General features: G+C 47.5%; 1 protein-coding gene across 1 annotated transcript in view; it reads right to left on the reverse strand.

The window, feature by feature from the left end:
• LOC309548493 (polyunsaturated fatty acid lipoxygenase ALOX8-like) overlaps positions 1-18,905 on the reverse strand; it is a gene marked incomplete at its 5' end in the record, with an annotated part of 109,245 nt that extends 90,340 nt beyond the window's left edge. The window contains 3 exons of the mRNA XM_082248440.1: positions 4,421-4,502; positions 8,391-8,589; positions 18,765-18,905. Coding sequence (XP_082104566.1) covers positions 4,421-4,502; positions 8,391-8,589; positions 18,765-18,905 — 422 coding nt within the window. The remainder of the gene's footprint in view (positions 1-4,420; positions 4,503-8,390; positions 8,590-18,764) is intronic.
• Positions 18,906-27,302: the final 8,397 nt, after the last annotated feature.

Below are 27,302 nucleotides of genomic sequence, written 5' to 3' on the forward strand. Positions count from 1 at the left end.
TCTCACTAGGTGCCTCAAAGACCCCCTGTCACACATGCCCTTGACTTTTATGGACAATCCCAGGACGCACTGCGGTTGTGCCCTCCCACGGGACTGCCACAGGAGCCAGTGTGTCATTGGCTGGGTTTCCTCCACTGTCCAACATGCTCCCCTATTGGATAAAGTGGGGACACTCCCTCAGGCCAAATTAATCACACCTGGACTCATGTAACAGGCCCATCGATCAGGCTCTCCTGATGAGCAGACAGAGCAAAAACTGCTTTTTCTAGCACCTATCTAGGAGGGTGCTACAGTTAATAAAATGAAAAAGGGAACACCTACTAAGAACCCTAAAAAGGTAAATCAAGAAATGGCTTATCACAGGATTAAATATGCAATTTACAAAAAATGGAAAAAAGCATAAAAAATACTGGCCAATACTGAGAGATAACACTTTGAAACAATGTGCAAAACTGAAAGAGACATACCCCAAACGACTTACAGCTGTAATCGCAGCAAAAGGTGGCACTACAAAGTATTAACTTAAGGGGGCTGAATAATTTTGCACGCCCAATTTTTCTATTTGTTTAAAAAAAAAAAAGTGAAATATCCAAAAAATTTCGTTCCACTTCATGATTGTGTCCCACTTGTTGATTCTTCACAAAAAAATTACAGTTTTACATCCTTATGACACACACACTTGCGCTGGATAAGGATTCTAACTTGCGCTGGATAAGGATTCTAAGCTACACCATGAAAACACAAAAAAATGTTTATATCCATTTAATTGGAGGGGAGGCACATAAGTTGTACCATCAGTAGAGGGAACTAAAGGTAATATTGAATATCTGGGCTGAGAACCTGAATATAGACCTAAACATTTTCCACTTATTACATTTTCTACATATAAATTTTCTACATATCACACTTTATATTTAAAAGTCCTAATTGACATTAAAAAAAAATTCTAAACTGTATTGTCCCTTTGTTTACATGAATTTAGGGGAGGTCTATGTGTTTAGCCACGAGAGGGAACTAGAGTTTAATATGGCATAGGCTAATTATATTGCAATTTTAAAGAATGTCCAATAAGTAAATGTTTTTTGCATAATGTATAGTTTTTAAACAAAATATTTGCCGATCCACATGCGAGGTTAAATATTGTAATGGGCCACGTGAATTCAACATTGAGACATAGTAAATGTTATGTCGTGCATTTTACTAAAACTTATCATCCTTCGCGAAATAACACATCCTTTATAGAGATGCTGGAGTTCAAATGGGAAAGTGAAAAAGTGATCCAAAATGATTAGATTAATTGCCAACTAGTTTGCATAAGGGATGACACCCAGGCAGATTGGTTGACCAATTGGCTATCATTAGAAAGTATAAAGGACTTCAAGAAAATGGCTGCCACTCGACTTCCTGATGCCTACTGGTAAAATGCATTGAGGTCTTACTAGTGGCAGTAGTTCCGCGTCTTTGATGCCATGTTTGGCTCAGGTGCAACGTACGCTGGCTCAGAGACGAGCAGCGGCGAGGAATGCATTTAAAACAGGCTCTGCATAGTGGGTGCCGTTTTAGAGCACATCAAAACATGAGTATCGGCTTTTATTTTAAATACCATTTTTAATCAACATATTGCCCGATTACCGCATTGTTTTTATTCTGGTTTAAACCTGTGGTCATTACTGGAAACAAGTGAAAGTATTCTACAAACCCCAATTATAGGAATCAGTATACAAGCTGGGAGGGTCCTGTTGGCCCAAAGCCTTCTGGTGAGTGGCCCCTTCTATACTAGGTGTTGGAGCACAGTATGCAAGTGGAGCATGCATCACTAATTCAAAAATGGTGAAGAAAGTGGAATAGGTTTCCCTTTTTTCTGCATTGGCTTTTTGCACATAAATTGTTTCATATGCTTTGAATTTTTTTGAACAGTTTGCATAGCATAGATGGTAGGATAGCACTCATTTCTTTTTGCACATTTTAGACACATTTGCATCATCAAGCTATCGCCTCAGCACTATTATAAATCCCAATAGAATTTCAACAAACCCGAAATAAAGGTGTTTAATTCGGATATTTGAAGCATCCGAAATAAAGCACGACATTGTTCGGAACAGTTTTGGTTCTGTTGCATTAACATTTTTCATAAAAAAATGCACTACAAATGAAAATCGAAACATATTGCAATAAATACACCAAGGTATAAAAGTGAAATAAAATGATGATTCCTACTTATTGTGTTTGGATTGGAGGTGGTGAATCCATCTCTAAATCATAACATAATGAATCCAATAATTTTGTTACATTAGTGAATTCAGATCCATTTCATTTTTAATTTTGCATTAACCTTTTTTTACTATAAAAAAATCAGCTTATTCCATTTTTCTTTGTATATTGGTCTAGCAGGAATAAAGTGCATAAGTAATCTCCAGCAAAAAAATGTTTTAAATGCCAATAGCCAATCTTGCAAAATATACAAGACTATACGAAATGAATCTGAAAAAAAAAAAACATGAATTTTCAAAAAAATTTTATCATAATGAATACAAAACAAAACTTTAACTATTTTAACGTCATGCATATCTTGAACCACTTCCTTACCGCTGGACGTCATGACGTCCCGGGCTTTAAGTGGGGATATCTGAATGATGCCATCATATTTTTTTCAGCCGGTGATTCCCTTCACCATAATCATAGTGGCTGTTCAGCCACTTGATCATTCTTACAGGTGGTGGGAAAGGACATCAACCCCCCCCCCCCCCCTCCAGCCACCCTCCAGTGCTTCTACCGGCTCACCCGTGCAATCAGAGCCAGAGAAGGAATCGGCCGCTGAAGTACATTAGAGACTGCGAGGACCAGATGGTACCTGGCAGTCTCTATAAATCTCAGAGGCCCGGGCGCGACGCGAGGATGTCACGCCCGGCCTGGCAGGTTTCAATATTGCACTGATCTCGGCTGAATAGCCGAGATCTTTTTTTTATTTCAGGCTTTCTAGCCTGTAGGAGAGATCTGAGGTCTTCTTGACCCCAGATCGCCCCCATAAAGAGGACAATTGTTATTACAAGGGATGTTTAAATTGCTTGTAATAGGAATAAAAGTGATCCAAAAAAAAAATCTTTTTTTTAACTTTCCCTTTTTAATTTTAAGTGCCCCCGTCTCCACGTGCTTGCACGCAGAAGCGAACGCATGAGTTAGTAGCGGCCACATATGTAACCGACTTTTAATCCATACATGTGAGGTATCGCCATGAATGTTAGAGCAAGAGCAACAAACCTAGCCCAAGACCTCCACTGCAACTCTGGTAACCTGTAAAAAAAATTTAAAGCGTTGCCTATAGAGATTTTTAGGTACCAAAGTTTAGCATCATTCCATGAGTGTGTGCAATTTTCAAGTGTGACATGTTGGTATTAAATTGGTGTAACATCTTTCACATACAAAAAAATTGGGCTAATTTTAGGGTTTTTTTTTTAATTCATAAAAGTTAAAAGTTTGAAAAATGTGACAAAAAGTTGCAATGACCGCCATTTTATTCCCTAGGGTCCCAAAAAAAAAAAAAAAAAAAAAAAAAAAAAAATATATATATGTTTGGGGGTTCCAAGTAATTTTCTAGCAAGAAACCCGATATTTACATGTAGGAGCGGAGTGCCGGAAATCGCACGGTATGGAAGTGGTTAATATATTCAGAAAGTGTGAAAGGTTAGCAAAGGTTTTTTTAAAAAGAAATGAAGGACAATTGCTTTTGATACAGGGTGCTTTAACAAGCTATATTTCATTCACTTCAGTCTTAGTCAAACACTGATCTATGGTTTGGTATCAGTTTATCAAATTCTTCACATCAGATTCACTGTATTCTTGTACAATTTCTCCAGACTAAAAAGCAATAGCTATTGATGTAAAAAAAAATAATGGATAGCAAAGGGTTAAAAATGAAAGAATTCTAGGTATGGTATATTTTTACATAGTTACATTGGTCCAGCTTGTATATACCATGCCTGGCCAATGGCCCTGGAAGCTGGAAATCACTGCATTAGACACCACTCCAGTGATCTCCAATTAGCAAGAGACTTGGAAGCAAACGGCTGACCTGATATCTTGTGAACACAGGAGGTTGGGCTGCTCAGCATGCTTGCGATTCAGAAAAGGTTTTGTAATTTCTACTTGAATGCAAAGCATTGTCTGATTGGATGAGGTGGAGAGGCATGGCAGTGATGTCATGCTCTCCACCTTGCTCAGAGAATGCTTTGCATTGGCACCCATGCTAAGCGGCCAACCTCCTGTGTTCAGAGTGCATTAAGCCATTGATCAAACCTGTACACATTCAACAAGGATAACGTAGAAGACCGCTTTATCATAAGCAAGATGAGTAAAAATGAATCCTATATTGGACAGCCCCCTCTCACCATACAGAGGTAGAATGTATGTGCTGATCACTCACTTGTGGGTTTCTCTTTTAATCTCCAATTCCAATTTTCTTTGTTGCTGGAGAACAGGGTGAATATTCTTAGTTAGCACAACACCTGAAACAGAACAGGTTATAAATTCACATATTTGCTACCACAATATTTTAGCACATAAACCTGAGAGCAAGTGTCAAATACAAGGCCTACTGGCGAAAGCTGGTCCTCCAGGCCATTCCATGTGGCCCTTGCATCCAGGGCTTTTTCACCTGGAACGTGGCAGAAGTCTGTTCCACCACCTCCAGCTCTTGCCCTCCACTTGAAAACATAGAAGCCTTCTGTGTTTACAAGGACAACTTTGCTTGCAGCAGCTCACAGATCTGTCTGCACTCACGGCAGGGACAAGGGAGATGCAGGTGCAGTGTGGAATGGGGCCTCACATGGTAAGCTGAACTGTGATCCTGGTGCACAGGTGCTGACCAATGCACTGAAGAAAGGAAAGACACTGCCCCAGGTGTATAGTGTGTGGTGATTGCCAGGAGATAGGATATCCAATAGAGTGCTGGCCCCTGCCTGCCTCCGTGGGAACGCTTGTAGGAAAAGAAATAGCCGCACAACCAGGGATTCCAATAGGTTTTTAAATACCTTTATTTCCAAAAAGTTGCAAGTGATGACACCAAAGACACCAACATGAAGTCTCGTAGACGCGTTTCACACATACATCTTGTGCTTAATCATTACAAAAGGTATTTAAAACCTATTGGAATCCCTGGATGTGCGGCTATTTCTTTTCCTACAGGTGCTGACCAATGATCTCCCTTGCAAGTGAGAGGCGTAGTCGCCTACACTGCCGGGAGGTACTTGTGCCAGGAAGGGAGGAAGCGGGGGGGGGGGGGTGGTAAGTGGAGAGAGATTTGTGCAGGTGACAAATGGGTGAGAGTGGTGCAGAGTTCAGGGCCGAGGAGGGGTGGAAGGGAGATGTGACAGCCTGTGAAAAAGCTTAACCCTGCACACTAGTTATAACAAACCCCTAAACCTGCACTTTGTATGCAGCACACAACGCACCCCTGAAACTGCACTCTACATAGAGCACCCCTGAATTTACTTCTGGTATTTTTTGCCCCTTTAAGAACTTCCAACTGTTACTGCAATTTAGCCACACCCACAGTTCAATGTGGTTCAGCGGTGAAGGTGGGGCTGAGCACCTATTTGAGAAAACCAGGCTTGGGTAAATATTTATAGTCTTCTAGATACAACAGGCCCTTTGAGGGCAACCATAATGCTGATTCGGCCGGCGATGAAATTGCTTTTGACACCTTTGTGATAGAAGTACCAAACAGCCAATCCCAATGAACACTGAGGTCTATAGTGCTATTGAGTAAAGTTTGGGCTCCGCAGCATCAGTACCTGGTAGCAGCAGAGCCTGAAATGATGAGGAAGGCCTCTCTAACACCTGACTCTGGGCCCCTGGTAGTGTGGACAGGAGGCGCAGGAGAGCAGAGTGGCACTAGTGCCTGCAAGTCTTGTAAGTAGCAGAGTGGGTATCCATGCCAGGCAGGAGAATCAGTCTTCAGTGAAGCAGGCAGGTTGGTAGACCAGTGGGTGGCAGACAAGCAGGCTGGTACTAACAGCAGGGCAGGTATACACCGGTAGCGGACTGTAGAACAGCAGGGACAGCAGGATGTAAGGCAAGTACTGGAAACCACAGGAGGATTAGCAGAGTCAGGCAGGCTGGGTCATGCACTGGCAGGACGGATCAGGTACACAGGAGCTGGCAAGTGCGTGGTCAGGGTACAAGCCAGGTCAGGAGCCAGTCAGTAAAACTAAAGCAAATTAAGCAGGCAGAAGCAGTGGTCATGGACAAGCTGGGGAGGGGGGGGGGGGGGGGGTCGATGCACACGGAGTATGGAGAGAAATGTCAGACTAGCTGGGTCAGCAACTGGAATGATGCAGAATGACAGTTCACATGGTAGGCTGAAGACCAAACAGCACTAATTTAAATGACGCCTTTGGCACCAACATCTGACACGTGCACGCAAGCACGTCAATGCGCATGTGTATGCGCATCTATGCATGCTTATAAGTATTAGCCAAATTCCTATGTCTACGAGAGGAAGCATTAGCCTGTGAAGAGGCACAGAAGTATGTCCAGAGGGACCATGGCTGACAATCAGATACTCAAAAGCCTACATTTCACTGAACCCCATAACAGCTTGGCATTAGATATTCCCAGTCGAGTGCAGTTATTAACATAAAGAGGACTTATTATAACTGGTTGTTGTGTTAAACTACAGTACTATGTCATGGGTAGAACAATGAATATACTATTAAAAAAATGTTTTAGTACAGTTATTACCACCGCCCTTCCCTCCAACAAACCTCCAAGTCTCCACTCTTCTCATATAGCCTAGTTTCCAAAATCCTCAAAGCCAGGCTCTGCTTTTTCTACTTTTTCCTCTTTTGCACAAAAGAATCTCCAAATATTACTGTAGAAAAGCTGTCCATTGTTGAACAATGGGGGATGGCGAAATAGAGGACAAAGCCAATAGAAGCACAGTACACCACACCAATGGGTGGGGGAGGCAAAACGGCACTGTGAGGGGCTTAAATAGGCATAGACTGCTCTAGGTTACAAGTGCATAATGCCCAAGTGCAGGGGTCAAGAGTGGATAATGTACATAATGCAGGAGTCCAGATTACAAGATAAAAAATAGGTAAAGCCCCCCCCCATTTCCCATGACAAAGCCACATCCAGCCAAATTTGCACCCTCCCTTATTTGAAAGTGAAATGCATGTGCAAAAGTTTGAATGCAAAGAAAAAAAAAAGTAAGTGAAGTATATGGCAAAAATTAGCACATAACGCCTCCAGGGCCCTAATCAATACCTCAATCACCAAGGCAAACTATAAGGTTCTTTTACTGTGGTACATGGTCCCAGCCAGACTGGCCTCATGTCTTGATAGCTTCTCCGCTCTGCTTCCATGGCTGTGGCCAGAGGGGGAACAGCATTTAACATTTGGTGGCAATGCCCCAAAATGAGACAGTACTTGATTAGGGTGTACAATTTTGTTTATTCTTTGACCCAGGTAAACCTACAAAAATCCCCAAAACAGGCGCTGCTGGGAGATGTGGTGGAAGGGGCCCTGAGACATGACAAGAGGATAATCCGATTCATATTTGTGGCAGCAAAAATAGTGATTGTGAGGTCATGGAAGTCGGCTGTTATACCCTTTGAATCTTAGATAGTGGTCAACGAATGCCTTTCTGCAATATTAAATGACACAGTGAGGCTTTTTGAAAAGGTGGAGCCCGTGGATTGCGCATCTGGAAGGGGACCCCGAGCTGGACTGTTATAGGTCACATGTAGGCCTACTCCAAGCGTGCTGGTAATGTAATGCAATATAATTTACATTACCCTAATCTAACCTGATTTTCACTAATCTACACTATCATATACTCACACCATTTTTCACCATTTCCTCCCCCCCCCCCCCCTTTACTCTTACTTTAGGTTTGTCTTTCCCAACATAATCTCTTTGGTATTTCCTTTATGGTTTAAACATATTTTAAAAATTAAAGAATGTTTCAGTTGACGGGGTGGGGAAGGCAGGAAAAATTGATCATAACGTTTACTAATGCTTATCCCCATCAAGGTCAACCTATATATGTTCCTTCAACGATACGTACATTGTTTTGTCGCATGATAGCCATGTTAATTTATCACATTGTCTGTACAATATTGTTAATTTGTTTTCCCATATTGAATATTCAATAAAACATTAAAGAGAAGTAAAATATGAATGTTTAAAAGTGCACATATTGCTGTGAACAAGCTGCTATGGGCTGTTAATGAGGTAAGACCAATTTATCTTCTTTTGCAGGGAGCTTTTTTGGAGTTTTGTAGAACTACAACTCATGATGTTTGGTAATATTTCACATCTGCTCGGAAAATGAACTACATAGAGATGGTTAAAAAGAATTCTTATTTAATAATAAAATCATCTCTCACCCTTCCCTTCTGGGATCTCCACAGATTTTAATATCCACTGATACAATGGGAATTGGTAGAGGTTGTCTTTGGGGCAGGTAACAGTGACATAATTGCAGTACCAGGCATCCAGAGGGAAATTTAGGTAGCGATCCATGGACAGCCTAACCAGCAGGAGCTCTCCAAGGTCTTGGCTTGCAGTGATATTAAACTCGGTCACCTGGAAAAAACAAAACGTGGAATCTAAGGTCTGCACACACTAGGAATCCAAGAACAGGTCATGAATAATTCAAAGAGCATGTGGGTAGAAATAGACTTTCAAAAAAAGTTTTGTACTGTGAAAATGCAACTAAAGTGCTGCACTTCAACATATGCATAAATACTGTGCTCATTTAAACATAATTAATCTTGTTAAAAATCACTATAAATGATCAATTATTCAGTGTAACAAACATTTAGCGAAAGCCACAAAAAAAAAAAAAAAACACATGTACGTACATATAATGAAATAACCACAAATGTCTTTTCTGTGCTCACATTATCAGTTTTATTCAACCCCCAAATTACATTCAAAGTACTTAGTACAACATCCTTTTACAGTTATAACAGCTTTTAAACATGAAGCATAGCTTGACACAAGTGTCTTGCAGCGATCTACGGGTATCTTCGCCCATTCATCATGGGCAAAAGCCTCCAGTTCAGTCACATTCTTAGGCTTGTGCACTGCAATTGCTTTCTTTAAGTCCCACCAGAAGTTTTCAATCGGATTTTAAATCTGGTGACTGATGGCCACTCCTGTTGAAAGGTCCGTCTCCCAAGCCTCAGGTTTGTGACGGACTGCATCATTGTCATCCACTATCTCCTGGTACTGAAGAGAATTCATAGTAACTTGCACACGCTGAAGCTTCCCTGTACCTGCAGAAGCAAAACAGCCCCAAAGCATGATTGACCCCCCCGCCATGCTTCACAGTAGGCAAGGCATTCTTTTCTTCATAGGCCTTGTTCTTCCTCCTCCAAACATAGCGTTGATCCGTGGGCCCAAACAGTTCTAATTTTGTTTCTTCGGTCCACAGAACACTATCCCAAAACTTCTGTGGTTTGTCCACATGACTTGGCATACTGCAGTCGACTCTTATTCTTTGGAGACAGCAAGGGGGTGCGCCTGGGAGTTCTGGCATGGAGGGCTTCATTACGCAGTGTGCGCCGTATTGTCTGAGCAGAAACTTCAGTACCCACATCTGACAAATCTTTTCTCAGTTCCTCAGCAGTCACACGGGGACTTTTCTCCACTCTACGCTTCAGGTATCGCACAGCAGTCGAAGTCAGCATCTTCTTTCTGCCACGACCAGGTGGCGTTTCAAGTGCCCTTTGCCTTGAATTTGCGAATTATGCTTCCTATGGTGTCTCTTGGTATGTTTAACATCTTTGCAATCTTCTTATAGCCATTGCCCTTCATGTGAAGAGTAATCACCTCATCTCTCGTCTTCCTGGACCATTCTCTTGACTTCACCATGTTTGTAACCACACCAGTAAATGTCTAGAAGGAGCTGAGTATCAGTCATTTTAAAGCTGCCTAATTGGTGCTCATTAGGCTTTATTGCTGCTCCCTGACATCCACAGGTGTTTTCAATACCTGATTGAAAACACTTCAATGAACCTCTGTTCTTCAGAGTGGTAGTCTTTAAGGGGTTGAATAATTGTGTCAATGAAGAATTCACAAAAGAAACATTTACTACTGTATTACAAAACCAATTGATGTCATTTTAGTTGCATATGGTTCTTTAAGAAGTCCTTGTAGGATTTCATTTTGAATACAATTACAAATGTACACTAAATTCTCTAAAACCCTTTACAGCATGGGGGGGGTTTGAATAATTTTGAATACAACTGTATATGCAGCATTGAGGGTCCCAATGAGCACAGTGGCCTCCATCATCCGTAAATGAAAAGTTTGGAACCACCAGGACTCCTCCTAGAGCAGGCAAATCTGAGCAATATCAAGGGAGAAGTGAGGTGACCAAGAACCGGATGGTGTGACAGAACTCCAGCGATTCTCTGGACAGAGGAGAACCTTCCAGAAGAACCATCTCTGCAGCACTCCACCAATCAGGCCTGTATGGTACAGTGGCCAGACAGAAACAACTCTTCAGTAAAAAGGCATACGATAGCCCCTTTGAAGTTTGAAGGACTGAAGGAATCTCAGACCATGAGAAAATTCTCTGGTCTGATGAAACAAAGATTGAACTCTTTGGCCTGAATGGCAAGTGTCATGTCTGGAGAAAACCAGCCACTGTTTATTACCTGCCAAATACTACACCTACAGTGAAGCATGGTGGTGGCAGTAATGCTCAATGTACAGAGACTTCCTTGATGAAAACCTGCTCCAGAGCGCTCTGGACCTCAGACCGGGGGCGAGGTTCATCCTCCAACAGGACAATGACACTATGCACACAGCCAAGATAACAAAGGCTATAGGACAAAAACACTGAATGTCCTTAAATGGCCCAACCAGAGCCCAGACTTGATCCTGATTGAACATCTGTTGAGGTCTGAAAGTGTACCACTCCCCATCCAACCTGATGGAGCTTGAGAGGTCCTGCAAAGAATGGGGGAAACTGCACAAAAATAGGTGTGCCAAGCTTGTAGCATCATACTCAGACTTGAGGCTGTAATTTGTGCCAAAGGTGCTTCAATAAAGTATTGAGCAAAGGCAGTAAATACTTATGTACCTGTGATTTTATTTTTAAAACGAAAAGATTTGGAACTTTCCTAAACTGTTTGGTGGCCTCCAGATAGTGAAGGGCGCATCTTCTGACGTCCAAGGTTTCGAACATTTCCTCCCCTTGGTTGGCAGGATTTTGGCAGAAAAATGGCAAACAACCTCTTGTGCCCCATGAAAGGCTGATGAAGCTTTTGGGAAGGAACAGCGGGTCTGTCCTGTGTACCATTTTGTCTGGCAAGACAGTGAAAATGTTTTTTGTTTTTTTGGAGAGGGCCTGAAGTTCACTAACCTGTCAAGCCGACGTAATCGTGATTAGGAAGGCTGTTATAAGCGTCAGGATTTTTAATGAAGATTCTGCAATTGGTTCAAAAGGGGCTTGAGTTAATGCTCTGAGCACTAGGGAAAGGTCCCAAGGGGCTACCTTCATGCTCTTGGCCGGACGTTTCCTTGAGATCGCTTTGAAAAATAGTTTACCCAGAGAGTTTTCACTAAGCCGATTGTCCAAAAAACCTGAAGGTGATGCGGTATGTACTTTAAGAGTGCTTACTGTCAAGCCAGCTCCTGCTCCGTTAAGCAGAAAAGTGCCCACGTTTTGCAAATCTCGTTTTTTCGGTCGCATGTTTGCGGAGTATTTATTACAAATCTTCCCGTAAACTTCCCTTGTAATAGGTTTTCTGCTTTTTAGAAGTGTTTCTACGACTCTTGCAGAGAGGCCTTTTCTCTGCAAGACACCGTTCAAGAATAATGCTGTCAATTTTAAGGTCTGAAGATGAGGATGGTGGGCTCTGGACTGCAGGAGAAGGCTGTCCTGGATCGGTAGAGTCCAGGGGTCTTCCTCTGCCCTTTTCCTCAGAGCCGAGAACCAGGCTCTTGTCAGCCAGAAGGGTGCCACAAGGATCACTATTGCCTTTCCCGCCTGAATCTTTCTGGGGAGCAGCTGTATCGGAGGAAATGCATATCTCAGTCTGAACGACCATGGGAAGCTATCCTCAGTGAGTGTCTTTAGAGAGAAAAATCTGTCACCTCTAGGCAAAGAGATCAACCTCCGAAATCCCTACCTTCCGATGAGCATAGAAAAAATTCTGGTATAGTTCCCATTCTGTCGGGTCCACTTTATGTGTACCACCATCAGAGATCTTAGGTGTGCTTCTGCCCCAAAGAGAAACACATGCGCTGTCCTCATAAGGGTTCTTGTCCTAGTACCTTGTCTGTTGATGTATGTCACCGTTGTGACATTGTCTGACAGAATCTGCACATGCTTTCCCCCTACTGTTTCCTGGAAGGCTAAGAGGGCCTTCAGTACCGCAGTCAATTCCCTCAAGTTGTAGGATGCTTCTGTTATCTCTGGATCCTAGGTTCTTTGCCTGACCTGTTGTCCAATGTGCGCGCCCCCCCCCCCCACATTCAGATGCACTTGCATCCGTGGTGACTCGGACTAGTTTACCTCTCCTCAGCGTGTCTGTCCACCAAGACAGGGTTTTCCCAACTGCTCTGGGAATCAGAATGGTTTCCAAGATTTTGTCCCAGTCATTCAACAGGTGGCACTGTGGGGCCCTCAAGAGAAGCTGGCTATACTGTACTGCCGGAATTGAAGCAGACGTGAGTCCTAAGAGACATAATGGCTTTCCTTGTCAATTGTTCTGCTAATTTTAGCTGGTTTGCTATGTTGTTTAATTTTGCTACTTTTTCCTCTGGGAGAATGATTCCCCCCCCCCCCCCCCCCCATCGTGTTGATGTAACCCAGGGATGTAGCCTTCTGGGATAAGAGTTCTGCAAGTTTGTCCCCTCCGGAACGGCAAAAAAAAAAAAAAAAAAAAAACCACAGGAACCTTTGGTGGCTGGGATGAATTGGGATGTGGAGGTATGCATCCTTCAGGTCGAGAGTCAACAGCAGAAAAGCTGCTGCTGGAAGTTAAGTTTTGACCGAGAAAATGGTCTCCATTTTGAACTTCCTGTAACGTAGAGACTGGTTAGGTTTTTTTTCTGCTTTTCCCCCCAGGTTCAAGATAAGGTGGGATCTGCCAGAGGGTTTTGCCCTCTGGGATACCTGGGAGCAGTGGCGTACCAATAGGGGGGGCGGTCCACCCTGGGTGCCACACATTAGGGGGGTGTCAGTGTGTCAGGGAAGATCAGAGTGACACCCGGGGCCGGCCGCCAGACTGCTTCCACCGCGGAGGAGGAGGAACTGTTTAAAGCAGAGAGGATGAGAGAGACTCACTGTCACTCCCGAGCCCTGAATACACAGCGATCGGCGCTGCCGCAGTTTACTATGCTGGTTAATGAGAAGGCGATTTGTTGCTAGGACCGCCTATCAACCAATCACCTGCTCATTAACCAGCATAGTAACTTCCGCAGTTCCCGCCGAGGCGCCGATCGCTGTGTATTCAGGGCTCGGGAGTGACAGTGAGTCTCTCACATCCTCTCTGCTTTAAACAGTTCCTCCTCCTCCGCTCTCCTCCTAAAAAGGTAGGGGGGGGCTTTGTATTGTAAAGGGGTTATTTTGAGGGGGGCTTTGTATTGTAAAGGGGTTATTTTGAGGGGGGGCGGGGGGGGGGCTTTGTATTGTAAAGGGGTTATTTTGAGGGGGGCGGGGGGGGCTTTGTATTGTAAAGGGGTTATTTTGAGGGGGGCGGGGGGGCTTTGTATTGTAGAGGGGTTATTTTGAGGGGGGGCTTTGTATTGTAAAGGTTATTTTGAGGGGGGGTGACTTTGTATTGTAAAGGGGTTCTTTTTTTGGGGGGGGTGGCTTTGTATTGTATAGGGGTTCTATGGGGGTGGCTTTGTATTGTATAGGGGTTCTATGGGGGGGCCTTGTATTGTATAGGGGTTCTATGGGGGGGCCTTGTATTGTATAGGGGTTCTATGGGGGGATTTATTGTAGAGGGGTTCTATTGGTGGGGGCTTTGTATTGTAAAGGGGTTATATTGGGGGGCTGTGTAATGTAAAGGGTTGTATGGGGCTGTGTAATGTAAAGGGTTCCAATGGGGGGCTGTGTAATGTAAAGGGGTCCAGGGGCTGTGTAATGTAAAGGGGTCCAGGGGTAAGGGGGCTGTGTAATGTAAAGGGGTCCAGGGGTCCAGGGGCTGTGTAATGTAAAGGGGTCCAGGGGCTGTGTAATGTAAAGGGGTCCAGGGGCTGTGTAATGTAAAGGGGTCCAGGGGTTGTGTAATGTAAAGGGGTCCAGGGGTAAGGGGGCTGTGTAATGTAAAGGGGTCCAGGGGTACAGGGGCTGTGTAATGTAAAGGGGTCCAGGGGTAATGGTTCTGTGTAATGTAAAAGGGGTCTCCATACATTTTACACATGACACGTCAATGTTCGTTGCCTGGGGGGGGGGGGGTGCCAGATATAGGATCCGCCCCGGGTGCCAAATGCTCTAGGTACGCCCCTGCCTGGGAGTAGTGTCCCAGAGAGAGAAGAGTTGGATGTACTTCCGCTATCACTTCTTCCCTTAGTAATTCCCTGCTTGCCGTATTTATGGGCATTTTGTCTTGAACCGGTTGGCACCTTCGTAGACCTGAACCTGATTGAAGGCTTCGCTACAAATTCTATTTTGAGCTAAAATCTATAGAATAAAGTGGCTCGAGCAGAACGTTTCTCCATTGCGGGAGGAAATTAAGCACCCCCCCTCCCAACCCTGCTGGTTTAAACAAGGAAGCCAGACAACTTCTGAATTTATGCAAGTAGAACCACAGAGAAAGATGTAGGTAGGGGATCTGAACCCTCAATGCCAGCTGCAAAGAAGACGTGCTAACCACTTAAACACTTGTTGGGCATAGTTATTGTGGTTTGCTGGAAGTTGTTGAGTTTGGGAAAAAAACATTAGGCTTGCCCTTGTTCTTATTGAAGACCCATCTATGCTGTGTCTGAGGCTTCATTTCTAGTCAAGTTCAATGCTTATGCGGACGAAAACCTTTCCTAAGGTTTTCTGAAGGGAAAACCCTTTTGTTTTGTCCGTTGACCTCTCAAACACCTTTTCGAGTTCAGAGCCAACCAGTAAGTTGCCCTTGAAAAGGAACGTTGCACATTTTGTTCTTGGAGGCGTAGTCCCTCTACCAGGTCTTGAGTCACCAGGCCTAGCTGCGTTAACCAGGCCTGTGGTGCAAGCAGAGAATCTTACTGCCTCAGCCGAAGCATTGGCCATGCAAGCCACTCCCTTTTTCTATGAGGAGGGAATCCAGAGATTTCCCTGTCCCCGGAAATTTGCCCAGGTGTCCCCCAAGTTGTTCTAGCCAAAACAACATGTTACTGACTGCGACTGTTAGCTATGTTGGGCTGAAAACCCCCTGCCTCATATGCCCGATGTAGGGTGACCTCCATTTTGTGGTCAATGGGGTTTAGTCGGCTCATGTCGAAAGAGATGCAATTTATTTTTTTTGACACCTTAGTCAAGAATGTGTCCCAATTTCCGGCATTTTGTGAGGACACTGTTCATCGAATGGAAACCTCCTTTTTAAAGCTTTTGGGAAAAATTTGTTTTCGGAGTTCTTCCATCCTTGTTTGCAAAGCCCTTGGTAGACTGATTGAAAATGATTTGCGCTTCTCTTCTTGAAGCCCTCTATACAGTTAATCCCTGATGGAATCCGTAGACTGCGATTCTTGGATCTGTAATATAGATCGCTTTTAAAAGTTCTTCCGTTTTCTCTGCTGGGAAAAGAGGTTTGGGAATCTGAGATTCAACCAAGCCTGAATCGCAGTCGGAGTCTGAGCTATCTTGCTATAGTAGTTCACCTTCCTCTTCCGAGTCTAATCTGAAGGGCTCGGCTGCGGCTAGTGTGAAGGTTTTCTGGATTTCCCCTTTGGTTTAGAGGTTTACCTAGAGATGAGGTAGATGGGCGGTCTTCGCCGTTCATCTCATTGATTTGTTCTCGTTCTCCCCTCCCCACCGGGGAGCAGGCGGCCACCATCGGTTCATGCTCTCTGCGGGACTTCGTGAGGGCCCATCGGGCTCTGAGAAACCACCCTCCCGAGAGAGGGGAGGGGGAGAGAAAAAAAAAAGTCAGCATAGGGGACCCACCTGCTGAGAATACCACCTCTCCCCTCCTAAGAATATATATATACGTCAACCCCAAGACACAAAAAGAAAAAACAGGAGTGCAGACCAGCTTGGAGAGCCCCTCCTGCTTCCTCCCCTCACTGAGTGAGCGCTGGGACCTGGCTCTGCAGCTTCCAGTAAATGGCCTTGGTCCTCCGTCATTGGACCACCTGGAGGGGAGGGATGATGCTTTAGTGTGTTGCCAAACACTGCGGTTCTGTCATTTGAATTTAGCGCTTTAAAAAAAAAAAAAAAAAAAAGGCCGCCCATGTCCAAAGGAGGGCAACCAACCTGATCACGCTGCTTGCCCACAACCAAAATGGCCGCCTGCCCGCTTCCTGTAGCGGCGCCATTTTGATTGTCACTTCTGCTCCCGGCAATCACTAAAGAAGATGTGCCAGGAAAAAAAAAAAAAAAACTGCGTCAGCGGGTGGAAAGTGAGGATGCCAAAGCCCCCTTCTCCCGTGCGAGCCTACCCAAGGCTGGAGGAACGTGGCGGGATACCGCAGAGGGACAGCACCGCTGGTCTGGCAGTAAGTAATTCCAGGCTCTTCCCTCATCCCAAACTTCACCTAAAGCAAGGGTGGGAGGGAAAAAAAAAAAAAAAACACAGAACCCCCCCTTCTCTACACTGTCAAAACAGCCTGTGGCCTGGCCTACCTGTCTTGACCTGGAGTCCATTAAAAAATTGGGGAGTTACTCTCCTCCCCTCCAGCCCTGTGACTGATTGCCTCAGCTTTCCACAAGGGGTGAGGGAGGTATCCAGGGACGCCTTCCATGGATAAATCGCCAGAGTTAAAAATAAACTGAAGGATCCCCTCCAGTGCTTGTGTTTCCTGTAGGAGGTGGAGCCTATCTCATGTGGCCATCCTGGAGGATGACTGGGGAAAAAAAGTTTCTGAATAATGGAGCTACACAGCGAGTGACCCACTGATCACTGTTCTATAGTCAAAACTGTTAGTGTTACCACCAGAACCTCAGAGGCTGCATGTAAGCAGGTTAGGACTGGGCCAGAGGGGCAACTGCCCCCCAGGCCACTCTGATGCCCTATAAAAAGGCTGCACCTCTTCTGCCACAGACATGCCTAAAGGATTCCCTTTGAAAAGTAATATGTCCCCACCGCTGACCTACTGAGTGTGGGATGAAGACAAGGACAGAGCTCAGGCCTCCCCTCCAGCATGGATAGTGTAAACTGAGCAAAGGCCGGTTCTATGCCCCACTGGAGACCCCTGACCAAGTTGTCCCGGCTCCCCCCAACCACCCCCCCCCCAGTAGCCAGGAACCTGTATTTGGTCAGTAACAGCGGAGCTTCGGCCTGGAATGGGGGTCAGGAGGCAGCCAGGAAGAGGGAGAGTGGGAGGAGGAACAAGTCACTGCACCATGGGCCTCTGGTTTGCACCCTGGGCCAAAAGTTGCCAGTCAGCCCCTGTGTGCAAGTAACATTTTCCAAGAAAAAAAAGCAGCTACTGGCAAGCACACATTAGAGATACCTTATTGGTACCTAGCTAATGATCCAATAAAGTTTTTGCCCACACCTCAGCTTTATTTTTTAGCTAACTTCTCTGCCCACAGTAGCTCCCAGAATTGTTAAGCATCTCAGATCTCAAGGCTTAAATGTAAATTCGTAATCCTTCCACCTTTACCATAGCAAGAAAGTTTTGGAAGAGGTGGTCTATTCGTAAAAAAGACAAGATATAGTAGTAATAATGACCACAGCAATATTTTATATTCAGTAATTGTAGGAAGGTTATAGAGTTAGTGTGCAGGAATAGTAATCTTCTTAAAACGGTGGGGGAGGGGGTGGGGGATTGTTGCAGAACTACAAACCTCAGCTGCCTCAGATTTTATCGGATGAAACTCAGTTAAACAAATTCTCCTTACTGCACCATCTTCAAAGGGGAATCTGACTAACAATGACTGGAGTCCTAAAAATGTCCTCCAGTCTGTTCTTCTTGATTGGAAATGTCACTTGGTTTACAGGGTCAGTGATAGCAGAAACCTCTCCACTTCTTGATAAAATACTGGACTTGCATCGACACATTCACAACGTTTCTTTTTCTTGTTTAATTTCCAATACCAGCCTCCCTAATGGGTCCCTCTCCCACCCCCAGACTATAGCAGCTGGGTTGGCTTCTATGGCTGTTGCAATGCCATTACTATGCTATTACCAGTGTTGGGGGTAACGAGTTACAAAGTAACGGATTACAGTAACTACATTACTTTTTTGGTAACGAAGTAACATAACTAGTTACAATACCAATATTGGTAACTACACTACTTTACTAGGCTATAGGAATACGCTTCCCTGCGTTACCCAAGCCGTGCGATACAATCGTTATTTCGAAGAATAGAGCGGGATGAAGTTTATGACTTTGTTGCACTATGGTTTATTCTGTTTTTTCAGGTTTTGTTCTCAGGTTTCCCAAAGCCTGTGTTTATACAATAAACTCTATGCAGAAAGAGTGTCATGCATCTTCTTCTACACGGTCAAGAAAGAGGAGAGTAAAGTAATAAGTAGTGAAGTTACTTTTCAAATGCAGTAACTAGTAAAGTAATCTCGTTACAATTTACAGAACTAGTAATTAGTTACATTTTTTGGGTAAAACCCCAACACTGGCTATTACTATGTAGTGATACTCACAGCTCCAGATATGAAGTTGCACCATTGATGGGGCAGTTGGTGTACTTCACTTTCTCCATGCTCCCCCACAAGGACAATAGAGACATTATTACAGGTGCCAGCAGCCAGGTCAGACCCCGTCGCTACCTTTAACTTGTACATCTTCAGGATTTCAGGAGATGACTCAAGGAAGCAGCTCTGCAAGACACAAGTATGAACAGTCAGCTATATCTTCCCCTTATGCAATGTACAAGTTCACACCTACAACTAATTACAAGATCAGTAGCATGAACCAATCCTGTTTGGACATAGGCTGTATATTTAGATTGAATTATATATACACTAGCAGGTATGTGATTCTAATGAGATTAGTGTTTTTTTTTTTAACTGTTTTGGTAAATATGTACTACTGAAATACTCAGACAAGGAAGTCCCTATACTTCCAGGATTTTTTTTTTTTTTTTCGGCCCTGAAACAATCAGTCTTGAGTGGGTTAATGTACTATTTGACATTTAGGTTGGCCAAAAACCCTATTTAGTGTGCTTTGCAGTGCTCTAGCTGATGGGGGTTCTGGGCATGATGTACCGACATGCAGCAGCACCACTCTTTACATTTACAAACCCCCCCCCCCCGTAGAGGGGCATTAGCTAAAAAAAGGTTAAGATTCTTTTAGCGCCGGTTCACACTGCAGCGACGCTACTTCGCACCGCGACCTCGGAGCAGCCGCCACGGACTTCATAACATTGAAGTCTATGGCGGTCACCTCCGGGTCGCCCCAAAGAAGCTCCGGACCCTCTTTCTAGGTCGGAGCGACTTGTGTCGCTCCTATTAGAACGGGTCCGCAGCTTCCCTATGGGAGGCGACCTGCGGCGACCTGTGAGGCGACCAGGTCACCTCACAGGTCGCCCTAGTGTGAACCGTCACTTAATGGGCCTGAAGGTGCATCACTGTCTAAACAAGAGTTAAGCTGCTGATAATGCATCTAAAATACTGGAGTAGACAGAACTACATAAAAGAACAAACATGTCAACTAGATGAGTTTCCATGAGTTCACCTAGTCACTGTAGATAGAAGGGACAGTTTTCCATTCATGTTTGTCTTGTTTCTTGTGTAATACTGGTTTTTGTTATATTGATTTTACCCATCTCTTTGTATACTGAACGGTAGTGAATTTTCACGTCACATTTAATAAATAATCTGCTATGATTAACACTAAACACAGTGTCCCGATTCATACTTTGCCGACCATTTACCCTATCTTTTGTTCTGACCTCTGTGCAGAATAACCTTTACTTATCAACTCTAGATGTAACAGATTGAATTTGCTAGGGGTCTGCCATCCCTTGAAGACTGCAATGCTGCCTAGCCTATTCCTCTACCTGGAGTCTGCTAGCTTCCAACCATGTTTTTGGTTTAGGTCACTACCAACCCCCAAGGCCTAATTTTTCTGCACTTGTATGACAGGTGCATACAATTTAATGTCACATGTCATTTTTAACAGCAGGCCCTGTCCCTGTGCCCTGCTAACTGAGGGTTTATGGTGTTCAGGCACCACCAACACCAAAGGCCCAATTTTTGGCACCTGTGTAGTACATGCAATTTTAAATTTGTATGGAATTCTTACCAGCAGGTTCCATTCCTGCACCCAGCGAGTGTAACTGCGAGGCCTTGGCTACGGTGTTCAGGCACCATCAACAAGCAAGGTCCAATTTTTCTGCACCCGTATGACAAGTACATGCGATTTGAAATTTGTATGTATATTTGTATAGGACATTTTTTGCTTTAGAAATTGTCAGTATAGCTGCAGCAGGCTGCATACATTGTAGAGATGCTCTACTTTACAGGCACATTCAGGGAAGCCCCCCCCCAGGCACGATATTTGAAGGAATTTTTAATTTTTATAGTTTCCCTTAAAGCCTCAATAAAATCAGTAAATCAGTGCTCCTTTAAAAACGATCGTTTTTAAAAAAGTTTTTTTCATTGCTACATGTTCCCCAGGTCAGGACCTGGACCCCCCCCATACACTTTTTTGGGGCAATAGCTTGCATGCAAGCCTTCAAAATGAGGCAGTTTGATTTTTGAGGTTCGAGTCCCATAGACTTCAATGGGGTTCGTTTATTCGAACAAACTTTTCCTCTGTTCGCGATGTTCTGGTGTGAAACAAACCGGGGGTGTTCGGCTTGTCACTAGCAGTGGGCAGTGCCGGCTTCCTGGCAGGCTTGATCCGAACACGCCTGAGCCCATTGCTAATCCTATCTGTCTCATTTGGAACCAAATCATTTCATCCCCAGTTTTCCTTTTCAGTCTGAAATAAAGACCTCTATAAAGAAAAGGGCACTACTAGTTACTGAAAGTGTTCTAACTAAACATACCTCTCAATGATTACATTATTTTGAAAAACCACTATAAAGGAAAGTTAGCAGTGAAAAAAATGAACGGTCTACTTAACGGAGTATAGCAGAAGTGTTCCTTGCCTTCATACTTTATGCCAAAGGTATAACTACAACTATAAAGCCCCCCCCTTCAACCCCCATCCCGGGGCCCTCATGTTTTGCAGCGGGCCCCCTCCTGCTGTCTTGAGGACCCCACATGGTGGTGGAATGCCAGGGCCCATTCGCAAGTGCGACCTTTAAGACCCTGTTAGTTCTGCCACTGACCTTACTATTACTAGCAGGCATTTTGTAGGATGTAAGAGCACTCTGGAAGATACAAGGTGGCACTCTGGAGGTACTAACAGTACTTGCAGAGTTTCTCGTTACATCCTCAATGCCCCCTTGGGATCAGTGTTAGTAGTGGTTGTGGAGGGGATGGAAATGGTGGTGGTGGGAAGGAGGGATGAGATCAGCGGCAGGGGAATGAAGTGGCGGTGGTGGGAATCAATGGTGGAGGGAGGATCCGTGGCAGAAGGATAGTGGTATCGGGATGTGCTCAGTGGCAGAGGGATGATGGGGGGATAGGATGGTGGGGGAGGGATGAAATCAGTGGCAGAGGGATAGCGGTGGGGATGGGATCCGTGGCAGAGGGATGGTGGGGGAAGGGATCAGTAGCAGAGGGATGGAGGGGGGATGGGATAGAATCTGTGGCAGAGGGATGGTGGGGGGGATGGGATGGAGGGATGGATCAGTGACAGAGGGATGTTTGGGGGGTGGAATGGTGGTAGAGAAATGGGAGCAGTGGCAGAGGGAGGGTGGGATGGAATCAGTTCATGAGGGATGGTGGGGTATGAGATTGAGGGATGGGATCAGGGGCAGAGGGATGGTGGGGGGATGGTATGGAGGCATGGGATCAGTGGCAGAGGGATAGTGGGGGGATGGGATCAGCTGCAGAGCGATTGAGGGAGGGATGGGATCAGTGGCAGAGGGATGATGGGGGAAGGGATGGGATCCATGGCAGAGGGATGGCGGTGGGGATGGGATCAGTGGCAGAGGGATGTTGGGGAAAGGGATCAGTGGCAGAGGGATGTTGGGGGGATAGGAGAATCTGTGTCAGAGGAATGGTGGGGGAGGGATGGGATCAGTGGCAGAGGGATGTTGGGGGGGAAGGGATCAGTGGAAGAGGGATGGGATCAGTGGCAGAGGGATGGTGGGGGGATGGGATCAGTGGCAGAGGGATGGTGGGGGGATGGGATCAGTGGCAGAGGGATGGTGGGGGGATGGGATGTGGTGGAAGGATGGGATCAGGAACAGAGGGATGGGGGTGTTATGGAGGCACGGGATCAGTGGCAGAGGGATAGTGGGGGGATGGGATGTGGTGGAGGGGTGGGATCAGTGGCAGGGGGATGGGATGTGGTGGATGGATGGGATCAGGGGCAGAGGGATGGGATCAGTGGCAGAGGGATGGGAACAGTGGCAGAGGGATGGTTGGGGGGTGGAATGGTGGTAGAGACATGGGATCAGTGGCAGAGGGAGGATCGGATGGCATCAGTTGCAGAGGGATGGTGGGGGGATGGGATCAGGGGCAGAGGGATGGTGGGGGGATGGGATCAGTGGCAGAAGAATGGTGGGGGGATAGGATCAGTAGCAGAGGGATGGAGGGGGGATGGGATAGAATCCGTGGCAGAGGGATGGATCAGTGGCAGAGGAATGTTTGGGGGGTAGAATGGTGGTAGAAAATGGGATCAGTGGCAGAGGGATGTTGGGGGAAGGGATCAGTGGCAGAGGGAAGGTGGGGGGATGGGATGTGGTGGAGGCATGTGATCAATGGCAGGGGATGGGATGTGGTGGATGGATCGGATCAGGGGCAGAGGGATGGGATCAGTGGCAGAGGATAGCGGGGGGGATGGGATGGAAGGATGGGATCAGTGACAGAGGGATGGTTGGGGGGGGTGGAATGGTGGTAGAGAGATGGGATCAGTGACAGGGGGAAGGTGGGATGGGATCAGTTGCAGAGGGATGGTGGGGGGATGGGATGGGATCAGGGGCAGAGGGATGGTGGGATGGGATCAGTGGCAGAGGGATGGTGGGGAGATGGGATGGAATCAGTGGCAGAGGGATGGTGGGGGGGACGGGATGGTGGTGGAAGGATGGGATCAAGAGCAGAGGGATGGGAGGGGGTGTTATGGAGGCATGGGATCAGTGGCAGAGGGATAGTGGGAGGATGGGATGTGGTGGAGGGTTGGGATCAGTGGCAGGGGGATGGGATGTGGTGGATGGATGGGATCAGGGGCAGAGGGATGGTTGGGGGGTTGGAATGGTGGTAGAGAGATGGGATCAGTGGCAGAGGGAGGATGGGATGGGATCAGTTGCTGAGGGATAGTGGGGGGATGGGATCAGCTGCAGAGTGATTGAGGGAGGGATGGGATCAGTGGCAGAGGGATGATGGGGGCATGGGATGGTGGGGGAAGGGATGGGATCAGTGGCAGAGGGATGGCGGTGGGGATGGGATCAGTGGCAGAGGGATGTTGGGGGATAGGATCAGGTGCAGAGGGATGTTGGGGGATAGGATCAGGTGCAGAGGGATGTTGGGGGGATAGGATCAGTGGCAGAGGGATGGGATCAGTGGCAGGGGATGGGATGTGGTGGATGGATGGGATCAGGGGAAGAGGGATGGGATCAGGGGCAGAAGATGGCAGGGGGATGGGATGGATGGATGGGATCAGTGGCAGAAGGATAGTTGGGGGGGTGGAATGGTGTTAGAGAGATGGGATCAGTGGTAGAGGGAGGGTGGGATGGGATCAGTTGCAGAGGGATGGTGGGGGGATGGGATCAGGGGCAGAGGGATGGTGGGATGGGATCAGTGGCAGAAGGATGGTGGGATGGGATCAGTGGCAGAAGGATGGTGGGATGGGATCAGTGGCAGAAGGATGGTGGGGAGATGGGATGGGATCAGTGGCAGAGGGATGATGGGATAGGATCAGTGGCAGAGGGATGGTTGGGAGATGGGATGGAATCAGTGGCAGAGGGATGGTGGGGGGACAGGATGGTGGTGGAAGGATGGGATCAGGAGCAGAGGGATGGGAGGGGGTGTTATGGAGGCATGGGATCAGTGGCAGAGGGATAGTGGGAGGATGGAATGTGGTGGAGGGTTGGGATCAGTGGCAGGGGGATGGGATGTGGTGGATGGATGGGATCAGGGGCAGAGGGATGGTTGGGGGGGTGGAATGGTGGTAGAGAGATGGGATCAGTGGCAGAGGGAGGATGGGATCAGTTGCTGAGGGGTGGTGGGGGATGATTGAGGGATGGGATCAGGGGCAGAGGGATGGTGGGGGGATGGTATGGAGGCATGGGATCCGTGGCAGAGGGATAGTGGGGGGATGGGATCAGCTGCAGAGTGATTGAGGGAGGGATGGGATCAGTGGCAGAGGGATGATGGGGGAAGGGATGGGATCAGTGGCAGAGGGATGATGGGGGAAGGGATGGGATCAGTGGCAAAAGGATTTTGGGGGATGGGATGGGATCAGTTGCTGAGGGATGTTGGGGGAAGGGCTCGTGGGGGGTGGTATGTGGTGGAGGGATTGGATCAGTGGCAGGGGATGGGATGTGGTGGATGGATGGAATCAGGGGAAGAGGGATGGGATAAGTGGCAGAGGATGGCGGGGGGATGGGATGGAGGGATGGGATGGAGGGATGGGATCAGTGGCAGAAGGATGGTTGGGGGGGTGGAATGGTGGCAGAGAGATGGGATCAGTGGCAGAGGGAGGGTGGAATGGGATGGGATGGGATCAGGGGCAGAGGGATGGTGGGGGGATGGGATTAGGGGCAGAGGGATGGTGGGGGGATGGGATGGGATCAGGGGCAGAGGGATAGTGGGATGGGATCAGTGGCAGAGGGATGGTGGGATGGGATCAGTGGCAGAGGGATGGTGGGGAGATGGGATGGGATCAGTGGCAGAGGGATGGTGAGGGGGGACGGGATGGTGGTGGAAGGATGGGATCAGGAGAAGATGGAAGGGGGGGGTGTTATGGAGGCATGGGATCAGTGGCAGAGGGATAGTGGGGGGATGGGATGTGGTGGATGGATGGGATCAGTGGCAGAGGGATGGAGGGATAGGATCAGTGGCAGAGGGATGGTGGGGGGCTGGAATGGTGGCAGAGAGATGGGATCAGCGGCAGAGGGAGGGTGGGATGGGATCAGTTGCAGAGGGATGGTGGGATGGGATGGGATCAGGGGCAGAGGGATGGTGGGGGTATGGGATGCGATCAGTGGCAGAGGGATAGTGGGGGTATGGGATGAAAGGATGGGATCAGTGGCAGAGGGATGGTGGGATGGGATTTGTGGCAGAGGGATGGTGGGATGGGATGGTTGGGATGGGATGGTAGAGGAAGGATGAGATCAGGGGCAGAGAGATGGTGGGAGAGAGGGATGGTGGGAGGGATGGGATCAGCGGCAGGGGAATTGAACCAGTGGCGGTGGTGAGATCAATGGCGTTGGGGAGAACCGGGGAAGGATAGTGGTGGGGGGGATAGGATCAGTGGCAGAGGGATGGTGGTACGAGGGATGGGATCAGTGGCAGGGGGATGGTGGTGGAGGAATGGTGGCGGGATGAGATCAGTGGCAGAGGGATATGGGGGGGGATAAGGGGCAGATGGATGATGTTGAAGGGATGGACTAGTGGCAGAGGGATGGTGGGATGAAGGGATGGGATCAGGCGCAGCGCGATGGGATCAGTGGCAGAAGGATGGTGGGGGGGAATAGGATGGAGGGATGGGATCAGGGGCAGAGAGATTGGGGGATGGCAGAGGGATGGTTGGGGGGGAGATGGTATGTGGTGGAGGGATGGGATCAGTGGCAGAGGAATGGTGGGGAGGGGAAGGGATCAGGGGCCGAGGGATGTTGGGGGGATAGGATCAGTGGCAGAGGGATGGGATCAGTGGCAGGGGATGGGATGTGGTGGATGGATGGGATCAGGGGAAGAGGGATGGGATCAGGGGCAGAAGATGGCAGGGGGATGGGATGGAGGGATGGGATCAGTGGCAGAAGGATAGTTGGGGGGTGGAATGGTGGCAGAGAGATGGGATCAGTGGTAGAGGGAGGGTGGGATGGGATCAGTTGCAGAGGGATGGTGGGGGGATGGGATCAGGGGCAGAGGGATGGTGGGATGGGATCAGTGGCAGAAGGATGGTGGGATGGGATCAGTGGCAGAAGGATGGTGGGGAGATGGGATGGGATCAGTGGCAGAGGGATGATGGGATAGGATCAGTGGCAGAGGGATGGTTGGGAGATGGGATGGAATCAGTGGCAGAGGGATGGTGGGGGGGACAGGATGGTGGTGGAAGGATGGGATCAGGAGCAGAGGGATGGGAGGGGGTGTTATGGAGGCATGGGATCAGTGGCAGAGGGATAGATGGAGGATGGAATGTGGTGGAGGGTTGGGATCAGTGGCAGGGGGATGGGATGTGGTGGATGGATGGGATCAGGGGCAGAGGGATGGTTGGGGGGGTGGAATGGTGGTAGAGAGATGGGATCAGTGGCAGAGGGAGGATGGGATCAGTTGCTGAGGGGTGGTGGGGGATGAGATTGAGGGATGGGATCAGGGGCAGAGGGATGGTGGGGGGATGGTATGGAGGCATGGGATCCGTGGCAGAGGGATAGTGGGGGGATGGGATCAGCTGCAGAGTGATTGAGGGAGGGATGGGATCAGTGGCAGAGGGATGATGGGGGAAGGGATGGGATCAGTGGCAGAGGGATGATGGGGGAATGGATGGGATCAGTGGCAAAAGGATTTTGGGGGATGGGATGGGATCAGTTGCTGAGGGATGTTGGGGGGAAGGGCTCGTGGGGGGGTGGTATGTGGTGGAGGGATTGGATCAGTGGCAGGGGATGGGATGTGGTGGATGGATGGAATCAGGGGAAGAGGGATGGGATAAGTGGCAGAGGATGGCGGGGGGATGGGATGGAGGGATGGGATGGAGGGATGGGATCAGTGGCAGAAGGATGGTTGGGGGGTTGAATGGTGGCAGAGAGATGGGATCAGTGGCAGAGGGAGGGTGGAATGGGATGGGATGGGATCAGGGGCAGAGGGATGGTGGGGGGATGGGATGGGATTAGGGGCAGAGGGATGGTGGGGGGATGGGATGGGATCAGGGGCAGAGGGATAGTGGGATGGGATCAGTGGCAGAGG

Source organism: Pelophylax lessonae, assembly GCF_965119305.1.
Source record: "Pelophylax lessonae genome assembly, chromosome: 2".
In the NCBI taxonomy this organism is placed as follows: domain Eukaryota; kingdom Metazoa; phylum Chordata; class Amphibia; order Anura; family Ranidae; genus Pelophylax; species Pelophylax lessonae.